The 12,048-nt window shown below is 37.1% G+C and overlaps 1 protein-coding gene across 1 annotated transcript; it reads right to left on the bottom strand.

Annotated features, from left to right (window-relative positions):
- Positions 1 to 11,178: 11,178 nt before the first annotated feature.
- On the bottom strand, positions 11,179 to 11,799 carry LOC107911090 (zinc finger protein ZAT9). The gene has a single exon (XM_016838980.1). The coding sequence runs from the start codon at positions 11,797 to 11,799 to the stop codon at positions 11,179 to 11,181; it is 621 nt and encodes a 206-aa protein (XP_016694469.1).
- Between the last annotated feature and the right edge of the window lie 249 nt (positions 11,800 to 12,048).

Here is a 12,048-nt window from a genome sequence, read left to right as displayed (position 1 = left end):
TTCTCCTACTGATTACTCTGGTTTAAGAGTGTTTGGCTGCCCTGCGTATGCTCATGTAAATGAGGGAAAACTCAAACCGAGGGCGAAGAAATGCATATTTCTTGGATACGGCCAAGGGGTGAAAGGATACAGGTTGTGGTGTCCTGATCCGGTTTCGTCCAAGTTCATCATCAGCAGAGATGTGACTTTTGATGAGTCATCCATGCTTCGATCCACCACAAATTCCCGGGAAAAGGAGGAGTCAGAAAGAATGGGAGATCACGGTGTTGAGAAGCAGGTGGAGTGTCAGGTGGACGCTCCAATTCCTACGGAAGGTACTTCAGTCCAGGATGATCAAGTTGAGGTGCAAGATTCCGATGAAGATGAGTCACCTCAAGAAAAACCATATAGCATTGCCACTGGAAGAACGAAGAGACAAATCAAACCAAATCCGCGTTACGCTAATCTGGTGTCTTTCGCGCTCAGTGTGGCGGAGTCCATTGGTATAGAACCTTCCAGTTATAATGAGGCTGTCACGTGTGATGAGTCGGCACAGTGGGCAATTGCTATGAGTGAGGAGATAGAATCTCTTCACAAGAACCATACTTGGGAGTTGGTTAAGCCGCCAAGTAACCAGAAGATAGTTGGTTGCAAATGGGTCTTCAAGAAAAAGGAAGGCATCCTAGGGGTTGAAGCAACTAGATTCAAGGCACGATTGGTTGCTAAAGGCTTCACTCAGAAAGAGGGGATTGACTACAATGAAGTTTTCTCCCCAGTCGTAAAGCATTCTTCCATTCGTGTATTACTTGCCATGGTGGCCAAGTCTGATCTAGAACTTGAGCAGCTTGACGTAAAAACGGCGTTCTTGCATGGTGAGCTCGAGGAAACAATCTACATGCGTCAACCAGAGGGTTTTACAGTTCCTGGTAAAGAAGACCATGTCTGTCTATTAAAGAAGTCTTTATATGGATTGAAACAATCCCCAAGGCAGTGGTACAAGCGGTTTGATAGCTTCATGATTCAGCATGGTTACACAAGATGTGACTATGATGCTTGTGTCTATCATCGGAAGCTCTCAGATGGTTCGCACATTTATTTGTTGCTGTATGTTGATGACATGTTAATTGCTTCCAAAAACATGTCGGAAATCAACAAGTTAAAGTCGCAGTTGAGTGGTGAGTTCGAGATGAAGGATCTGGGTGCTGCCAAGAAAATTTTGGGCATGGATATTCACAGAGATCGCAAGGCGGGCAAGCTTCGTGTGTCGCAGAAGAACTACATTGAAAAGGTTCTTCAACGCTTCGGCATGGATAAAGCGAAAACTGTGAGTACTCCGTTGGCACCACATTTCAAACTCTCTGCAGAGTTGTCACCACAATCTGATGAAGAAAAGCATCAAATGTCTCACATTCCATACTCGAGTGCAGTTGGAAGCGTGATGTATGCAATGGTTTGCACTCGTCCAGACATTTCACATGCAGTTAGTGTGGTCAGCAGATACATGAGTTGTCCTGGCAAGGAACACTGGCAGGCCGTGAAATGGATTCTCAGGTACTTGAGAGGTTCTGCAGATTTATGCTTGGTATATGATCAGAGTGACTGCACTAGCAGTGTCACGGGCTATGTGGACTCTGATTATGCTGGAGATCTGGACAAAAGAAGATCTCTGACGGGTTATGTTTTCACTTATTCTGGAGGAGCCATTAGTTGGAAAGCTGTGTTACAGTCTACCGTAGCCTTATCTACGACTGAGGCGGAATATATGGCGTTAGCAGAAGCAGTGAAAGAAGCATTGTGGATGAAAGGTCTAGTAAGCAGTTTGGGTTTACAACAGGATTTCACTGTTGTATTTTGCGATAGCCAGAGTGCCATACATCTGACTAAAAATCAGATGTTTCATGAACGGACCAAACACATTGATGTCAGATATCATTTGTTCGGAAATGTAGCAAGGATGTATCAGAAGGGCACGAGAATCTCAGATAGTTAACTAAGGTTGTTAAGAAATGGCTTAAAATTGGTAGTGGATTGTTGTTGTTGGTAGTGGGTTGTTGGTGGTAGTGGATTAGTGGATGGTTGTTGGTGTCCATTTTCAACCACAAATCTTTGCCAAAGTTTTGGACAATTATGTCCTTGAACTCTCTTATAAATAGAGAGGTTCATTAGCCATATTGATCATCCCAAAACCAAGAGAGAGCAAAGCTTGTTCTTTGAAAGCTAGGATTTTAGCTTTCGGGTTTTCTATAGGGGTTGAGAGTTGTGAGGTTCTCGGGTTGTGTCTTGAGTGTAAAACACTTGTAATCTTCATCTTGTTATAGTGAAATTTCTTTTCGCCTCTGCCCGTGGACGTAGGCATTAAAGCCGAACCACGTAAATCCTTGTGTTCACTTTATTTTTCGTTCCGGTCAATTTACTTGTAGTCATATCGGAGTTCTCGAATCGATCCTTTCCGCAACAAATTGGTATCAGAGCGTAGTTGAAGGAGTGATAATATTTTCTGAATTGCCCTGTGACTGCAGCTTTGTCTGATCTTTCACATCAGGAAGAAAATATTATCATTCATTCAAAGGTTCCAAATTATGGCTACAAGTGTTTCATCGACTAAGTATGATGTCGAGAAATTTACCGGGAAAAATAGTTTCAGTTTATGGCGCATCAAGATGCGGGCAGTGCTGGTTCAACAAGGATTGCTAAAAGCATTGTCTGGTAAAGATAAATTACCAAGCACGCTTTCGGAAGAGCAAAAGGATGACATGCTAGAAAGAGCACATAGTGCTATTCTGCTATGTCTAGGAGATGAAGTGCTACGAGAAGTAGCGGATGAGAAAACCGCGTCCGGTTTGTGGCTCCGGTTAGAGAGCAAGTACATGACGAAGTCATTGACGAACCGGCTCTACCTCAAGCAAAGACTCTATGCCCTGAAGATGGAGGAAGGTACACCTGTTTCCCAGCACCTGGATAAATTCAATTCCATTATCATGGATTTGAATAATATCGATAACAAAATCGATGATGAGGACCAAGCAATAATTGTTTTGTGTTCTTTGCCTCCCTCGTATGAGAATTTTGTTGATACAATGATGTACGGTCGTGATGACCTGACTCTAGAGGAGGTGAAAAATGCCTTAAGTTCCAGTGAGTTGAGGAAGAAAATCACTGGTAAGGTGGTCGAAAACAATGAAGGCGAAGGCTTGGTTGCTCGAGGAAGATCCAAGGCAAAGGGTGGAAGTTCAAGTAAAAGCCATCCTAGATCGCAGTCCAAGAAGAGAATACAGTGCTACTACTGTAAGAAGTACGGGCACATGAAGGTAGATTGTCCGAAAAGGAAGGAGAAATCAGAATCACAGGAGCAACAAAATGATCGTGCGAATGTAGCTGATGCAGATTCTTCAAGTGATGCCGAGATCGTTCTTGCAGTATCCGACTCTTACGCTGGTGGGAGATGGATTCTTGATACGGGAGCTACATTTCATATAAGTACTTCGAAAGATGCATTCTCAACATACGAGAAGCATTCTGGTTCAGTACTAATGGGAAATGACCACGCATGTCAAGTCATGGGGATTGGCACAGTTCGTATAAAGATGTTTGACGGTATTGTTAGAACTCTAACTGATGTTCGGCACATTCCAGAAATGAAGAAAAATTTGATCTCTTTGAGTACGTTGGACAAGAAAGGCTTTCGGTACTCTGCTGAAGGTGGAGTTCTCAAGGTATTCTCGGGTGCTTTGACTGTGATACGTGGTAATTTGGAGCGGGGCCTTTACTTCCTCGATGGTTCCTCGGTTACAGGTGTTGCGGGAGTGTCATCATCAGATGATCTAGATTCTGACACCACGAAGTTATGGCATATGCGGCTCGGGCATATGAGCGAGAGAGGCTTATCGGTGCTAAGCAAACGAGGATTATTGTCTGGGCAGTGTACAGGAAAGTTGAATTTCTGTGAGCACTGCGTCTTCGGTAAGCAGACTCGGGTAAAGTTCAGCACTGGGATTCACAAGACAAAAGGCACAGTGGATTACTTCCATTCTGACCTTTGGGGGCCTTCTCCGACAATTTCTAAAGGTGGTTACAGATATCTGCTTACCTTTATCGATGATTACTCGAGAAAGGTTTGGGTGTATTTTCTGAAGAGCAAGTATGAGGTTCTCATCAACTTCAAGCAATTTAAAGCTTTGATCGAAAATCAAACAGGAAAGAAGATCAAGCGATTCCGGACGGATAATGGCTTGGAGTTTTGCTCAGGTGAATTCAATGAGTTCTGCAAAAATGAAGGAATAGTGAGACACCGCACTGTTCGTCGAACACCACAACAAAATGGAGTTGCAGAACGCATGAATAGAACTCTCTTGGAGCGAGCTCGTTGCATGCGATCAAATGCTGGGCTCGGTGAAGAATTTTGGGCTGAAGCTGTTAATACTGCTTGTTATTTGGTTAACAGATCTCCGTCAACAGCTATTGAGCTGAAGACTCCTGAGGAAGTATGGTCTGGTTCTCCTGCTGATTACTCTGGTTTAAGAGTGTTTGGCTGCCCTGCGTATGCTCATGTAAATGAGGGAAAACTCAAACCGAGGGCGAAGAAATGCATATTTCTTGGATACGGCCAAGGGGTGAAAGGATACAGGTTGTGGTGTCCTGATCCGGTTTCGTCCAAGTTCATCATCAGCAGAGATGTGACTTTTGATGAGTCATCCATGCTTCGATCCACCACAAATTCCCGGGAAAAGGAGGAGTCAGATAGAATGGGAGATCACGGTGTTGAGAAGCAGGTGGAGTGTCAGGTGGACGCTCCAATTCCTACGGAAGGTACTTCAGTCCAGGATGATCAAGTTGAGGTGCAAGATTCCGATGAAGATGAGTCACCTCAAGAAAAACCATATAGCATTGCCACTGGAAGAACGAAGAGACAAATCAAACCAAATCCGCGTTACGCTAATCTGGTGTCTTTCGCGCTCAGTGTGGCGGAGTCCATTGGTATAGAACCTTCCAGTTATAATGAGGCTGTCACGTGTGATGAGTCGGCACAGTGGGCAATTGCTATGAGTGAGGAGATAGAATCTCTTCACAAGAACCATACTTGGGAGTTGGTTAAGCCGCCAAGTAACCAGAAGATAGTTGGTTGCAAATGGGTCTTCAAGAAAAAGGAAGGCATCCTAGGGGTTGAAGCAACTAGATTCAAGGCACGATTGGTTGCTAAAGGCTTCACTCAGAAAGAGGGGATTGACTACAATGAAGTTTTCTCCCCAGTCGTAAAGCATTCTTCCATTCGTGTATTACTTGCCATGGTGGCCAAGTCTGATCTAGAACTTGAGCAGCTTGACGTAAAAACGGCGTTCTTGCATGGTGAGCTCGAGGAAACAATCTACATGCGTCAACCAGAGGGTTTTACAGTTCCTGGTAAAGAAGACCATGTCTGTCTATTAAAGAAGTCTTTATATGGATTGAAACAATCCCCAAGGCAGTGGTACAAGCGGTTTGATAGCTTCATGATTCAGCATGGTTACACAAGATGTGACTATGATGCTTGTGTCTATCATCGGAAGCTCTCAGATGGTTCGCACATTTATTTGTTGCTGTATGTTGATGACATGTTAATTGCTTCCAAAAACATGTCGGAAATCAACAAGTTAAAGTCGCAGTTGAGTGGTGAGTTCGAGATGAAGGATCTGGGTGCTGCCAAGAAAATTTTGGGCATGGATATTCACAGAGATCGCAAGGCGGGCAAGCTTCGTGTGTCGCAGAAGAACTACATTGAAAAGGTTCTTCAACGCTTCGGCATGGATAAAGCGAAAACTGTGAGTACTCCGTTGGCACCACATTTCAAACTCTCTGCAGAGTTGTCACCACAATCTGATGAAGAAAAGCAGCAAATGTCTCACATTCCATACTCGAGTGCAGTTGGAAGCGTGATGTATGCAATGGTTTGCACTCGTCCAGACATTTCACATGCAGTTAGTGTGGTCAGCAGATACATGAGTTGTCCTGGCAAGGAACACTGGCAGGCCGTGAAATGGATTCTCAGGTACTTGAGAGGTTCTGCAGATTTATGCTTGGTATATGATCAGAGTGACTGCACTAGCAGTGTCACGGGCTATGTGGACTCTGATTATGCTGGAGATCTGGACAAAAGAAGATCTCTGACGGGTTATGTTTTCACTTATTCTGGAGGAGCCATTAGTTGGAAAGCTGTGTTACAGTCTACCGTAGCCTTATCTACGACTGAGGCGGAATATATGGCGTTAGCAGAAGCAGTGAAAGAAGCATTGTGGATGAAAGGTCTAGTAAGCAGTTTGGGTTTACAACAGGATTTCACTGTTGTATTTTGCGATAGCCAGAGTGCCATACATCTGACTAAAAATCAGATGTTTCATGAACGGACCAAACACATTGATGTCAGATATCATTTTGTTCGGGAACATGTTACGCAAGGTGACATTGTTATCAGCAAGGTTGCTACCGAGAAGAATCCTGCAGATATGTTAACTAAGGTGATCCCTGCATATAAGTTCAAGCATTGCTTGGACTTGATAGGTATTCGGGATTGATTAGCGCCAGAGAGGCGTTTGGAAGAGGTGATCCAGTTCGAGGAATTCACTATGATGTTCAGCTTGGTAAATTTCAAGCCAAGGTGGAGATTTGTTAAGAAATGGCTTAAAATTGGTAGTGGATTGTTGTTGTTGGTAGTGGGTTGTTGGTGGTAGTGGATTAGTGGATGGTTGTTGGTGTCCATTTTCAACCACAAATCTTTGCCAAAGTTTTGGACAATTATGTCCTTGAACTCTCTTATAAATAGAGAGGTTCATTAGCCATATTGATCATCCCAAAACCAAGAGAGAGCAAAGCTTGTTCTTTGAAAGCTAGGATTTTAGCTTTCGGGTTTTCTATAGGGGTTGAGAGTTGTGAGGTTCTCGGGTTGTGTCTTGAGTGTAAAACACTTGTAATCTTCATCTTGTTATAGTGAAATTTCTTTTCGCCTCTGCCCGTGGACGTAGGCATTAAAGCCGAACCACGTAAATCCTTGTGTTCACTTTATTTTTCGTTCCGGTCAATTTACTTGTAGTCATATCGGAGTTCTCGAATCGATCCTTTCCGCAACAAAAGTGAAATCTCATGTGAGCACCCAAGGCTTTGCCATTGGAGAATCTTCGGTCACAGATCCTACATACTTTGGGATATTGGTCCATGGCCGTAATCCAGATGAAGAACACGAAAACAAAGGAGTGTGGGTTAAGAGAACGAAGGGTGATTAGGTATTGTTATTTATTTATATAATTTGTTAAGCCTTCCTTTGCCAAATCAGAACATCAGCACACACAGCCACTCTCACCTTGCCTAATTTATTTTATTTATCTCTATTTTTTATTTTATTTATTTATTTATAAAAATAAATTATAACTTTTTTTTTGTAAATTATAACTTAAAACAGCCTTGAAAATAATTTTCTATTTTTTTAAAAGAAAAAATATTATATTTGAAAATATTCACTTATTTTTCTAAAATTTAATACGAAGAATATATTCAAGCAAGCAACTATAATCGGAAACTATTATAAAGCAGAATTAAGTTGATAGTTAGAATAAATCTAGACTTATAATAGAATGAATCTATACAAACTCCCCATACGTAAACAAAAATAAATATGAATTGACCTCAAACACAGTTTAGATAGAGCAACACTTGAACTTGGGCTTTTAAGCTTATGTTTAAAACTTTCTAAAATAATGATAATTACTTACAGAGTAATTGAATAAAAGTGTAATCACCAAGATAGTAATTACTAATTACACTCTTTTGTCTTGTACTTCCTTAGACGTGTTCTGCTAATTTAATGTAATTACATGTCATGTTTATAGTACAAGTTGTAATTACATAATTACATAATTTATATTTTTTGAAATATTAATTACTATAAAAAATTATTAGTATGATAGAAATAATTTCTAAAGATGAAGCTAAATATATTTAATTTTATGTAATTAAATTTTTATTATGTTTGTAATTAAAAAATAACAAGGGTATAATTGTGATTTTAATGAAAAAGGGTTTATGAAATGAGAATAAATATGATGAGTAAGCATGTTTATCCAAATATTATAGTAAATTGAAATATATAAGGTAGCTTTTATTTGAAGCAGTGGCAAAGCATGTGTTGAGAGTTAAAATGGAAGGTAAATTATTGATAGATTTTTAGGCTTAGCTGTGTTTCATACCAATTAAGAGTTAAAAAGAAGGGTAATTAATGAGTTTGACTGCTCTATTTGGTATGCAATTTTATTTCTTTTTCTCATGATTTGATTAATATGAATTTCAGATTTATTTTCTTTTTAAAGAAAATATAAATCTAAATGATGACATATTAACCTAAGTAGAATACGTTCAAGACAAGAAGGCCAACTCATATGGAACGGATATATCTATCCAAATATGACGTCAGCATTTTATAATTTTTTTTTGTGTCAATTCTAAAACTGTCACTTAAAATACATTTTAATTATTTATAATTTTTTAAAATTTTTAGAAAAACTAAATCAAAATTGTATCATTTTTAAAAAGGTTAAAGTGCAATTCTATCGTACACTAATTTAAAATTTCATAACTTTTAAAAAGTTAAAAATGATATTTTTTATTTTAAAGGAACCGAAGCCCTGCCAATCGCCTGACGCCGCCTTTTAATTTTTATAACGATCGATCGTGTTGAAACTGTTATAATTTCGGTATACGAATATATAGGAAGAAAGGGGGTAAACTACAAAAATAGTCATTTTTGTTTTGTCTTATATTACATTTTAGCCACTTATGTTTGAAATGTTATGTTTTAGTCACTTACATTGTCGTTTGTTACGAAGTGGCCACTCTAAACTCCATTACGCCCCTAATGACAGTCCTACATGGCAGTCCAAATGAGTTTTAAATGTCAACTTGGATCTCCGGTTGCTAGGATAAAAATAGGTTTTTAATTAAATAAATTTAATTTGGACTACCATGTAGGACTCCCATTAGGGAGGTAATGGATCTTAACTGTAGAGTGACCACTTCGTAACAAAACATTAACGTAAGTGACTAAAACATAACATTTCAAACATAAGTTACTAAAATGCAATCTAAGGCAAACAAAAGTGATTATTTTTATAGTTTACCCTTTTTTTTCCTATACATTCGTATACCAAAATTATAACTGTTTTAATACAATCGATCGTTATAAGAATTAAAAGGCGGCGTTAGGCAACTGGCAGGGGCTTTGGTTCCTTTAAAATAGGAAATATCATTTTTAACTTTTTAAAATTTATGAAATTTTAAGTTAGTGTACGATAGAATTGCAGTTTAACCTTTCTAAAAATGATAAAATTTTGATTTAGTATTTTTTAAAATTAAAAAAAAGATATAAGTTATTAAAATAGTAAAATCGTATTTTAGCTTTTCATAAAAATATACAATTTAATTTCAAACCCAAAAATATTTCATAATTTCAACTTGAACTGAATAACTAACTCATCTCTAACTAAATTAAGTAATTAGGTGAGAGTCGAACTTAAAAAAATTTAAAATTGTTATAATCTCAACTTTATTATTGAACCAATGTATCGGTTTAAATCAAAGAAAATTATATAAATTAAAAAATAAGAACAAATATGGGCATTCTTAATTTATTCCATAAACTATATCCAACGTCATTAAATTATTAGTAAATTTACATTTTGACGACTTGAGAAGGCAATATACAGATCTTGATTTACCAACTCTTTCTTTGCTCTGTTGTTTCCAAATTTGTTCTTTTCTCTTCAAACTCGGTTCAATGCGTATAAAATACCTTGCAAAACTTATTAAAAAAAAGAATCTAATTAAAAAGTAACAAAGTAGCTTAAAATACTAAAATTAAAGACTCATGTTAGAACTAGTTGTAAAATCAATTAAAAGACTCAATACTTGCTAAAAATCACTTAGAAAAACAATGCAAATATGAGTGAATAAAGGTCTAATATACGAGAATTTTAAAATTTTGAATTTTACACAAAAACATATTTAGCAAGGTATTTTGAGTGTCACAATGTACTAAAACTTTCCTTGTGCATATTTAAGTACACTATCAATGGAGTTTTTAATTTTCGCAAAACAAGGTCAAGGGATAACAAATATCCTATAAAGATATAGTAAAATATTAAAAAAGAAAAAACATAACAATTTTTAAATTTACTTATAAAATTTAAAAAAATATACTATGAATGTACCAAATTGAAAATAAAAATCAGCTTTAAAATTTCTTTTGTAAAAGATGATTTTGTAAGCAATCAATTACACTTGCCCAAAAAAAATCAGTGAAGCCTAGTGTTTTTGTTTTAAACCATTTTTTTTCTCAAAATTCCTCAAGCTGAATTTTTATTCTAAGAAAATGTTGACATTCATGTTTATACTATATATCAAAATTTTGGTGTCTTCCATAATTAAATTTTAATTTAATTTTTAAATTAGTAAAAGATATTTATTTTAATAAAACAATAAATATTAAATTTAAGGGTATTTTTATATATAAAATCCAAGAAAAAATGTTTATGATAGGATTTAAATAAAACTTTTTTAATTTTATCATTTTAACTAAAGTAAAATTTAATTTTTAATAAATATATTATATAATTGTTTTCTTTTACATTGTGGATGTGTCACAAATTAACTCGGTCAACTCAAGAAAAAAAATATAATATATGTGATATTATTATTTTTAAAATTTTATACTTTATTATTTATTATATGTTATTTTTAAATCCACATTTATGTTCTAAATATATAATTTTCCTATAGGAATATGTATGTAATAAAACTTCAAATAAATTAGCAATAAAGAAGAGTTAATTTGCGAAAGGGACTAAATTAAAAAAGATTGAAAAGAAAATGTGCACTGTTTCAATGTAAAATGAAGAACCAAAAAGAAGCATTATCTTGTACATACACAAAAACAAAACAAACAAAAAAAACTTCATTAACCATTCATATAAGCTTGTTAAAAGATGGAGCGCATTGGATTCTGAACTAAGCTAACTTCATCATCATCTTGTTCTAAAGCTAAAGCTAGTAAATTAAGATAGACCGATTGAACAGTAGACGACGACGTAATGGAAGTCGAGCAATCGGTGGTAAGTAATCGAAATGAATTTTCTTATGGCCACCAGGTGCTTGACCCCATTGAAACACCCACAAAACGGGCATTCAAAGATAGGTTCTTTGTTGATGAATCTTATGATCAGTAGTATCACCGCCATTTTCATCATCATCTTCTTCTTCTTCTTGGGAAATCTTCTTGCTTTTCAGTTTGTGACTAGCTCTATGCCCACCCAAAGCCTGGTGAGATCTGAAAGTTCTATTGCATGTCCCACACTTGTAGCGCTTTGGGTGAACCTTGGCTGCACCAAAGAACTCATCATCTTCTTCATCCTTCTCATTATCAGAACCCACACCATCATCAGATATTTCATAACCTTGGGTTAGTTTTGGATTATTACTCCGTTGATCCCTTGAAAGCATTAAAAGACATAGGGCAGCATCTTCAACAGAGAGAGGTGAGCTCACCGAGTCAGATGGTGAACCGGTCATCGCCATGTTGGAGGAGAACTTGCGAAGAGTTTTAGATCTTTTCCCGGCTGGGTACTTAGCAGACCCGGTGGACTCAGAAGAAAGTTCATGTTTGGACGAAGCAAGAGGTGGGTTGGAAGAAGAAGTAGAAGATGGTGAGGAGAATCTACCAAAGTGAGATTTCATGTGAGCACCCAAGGCTTTGCCGTTGGAGAATCTTCGGAGACAGATCGTACATAGTCTGGAATTTTGGTCCATGGCCGTAAGGAGATGAAACAACACGATAACAAAGGAGTGTGGGTTAAAAGAAAGAAGGGAGATTAGTATTGTTATTTATATATATATAATTGTTAAGCCTTTCTTTGCCGAATCAGAACATAAAGCACATAAGGTCCGGAGCAACTCTCACCTTGTCTAATTTATTAATTTTTTAAATTTATCTCTATTTTAAATTTATTTATATACATTAGTATTATTTAATCACGCACATAAGTTTAATTAGACTTA

The sequence above is a fragment of the Gossypium hirsutum genome, chromosome A07 (assembly GCF_007990345.1).
Source record: "Gossypium hirsutum isolate 1008001.06 chromosome A07, Gossypium_hirsutum_v2.1, whole genome shotgun sequence".
NCBI classification, from domain to species: Eukaryota; Viridiplantae; Streptophyta; class Magnoliopsida; order Malvales; family Malvaceae; genus Gossypium; species Gossypium hirsutum.
The sequence above is the reverse complement of the archived record's forward strand: the minus strand, read 5'-3'. Positions and strand labels throughout refer to the sequence as shown.

Bases quoted from the DNA above. Each gene is read 5' to 3' on its own strand.
- LOC107911090 (XM_016838980.1), bottom strand. From the start codon at position 11,799: ATGGACCAAAATTCCAGACTATGTACGATCTGTCTCCGAAGATTCTCC.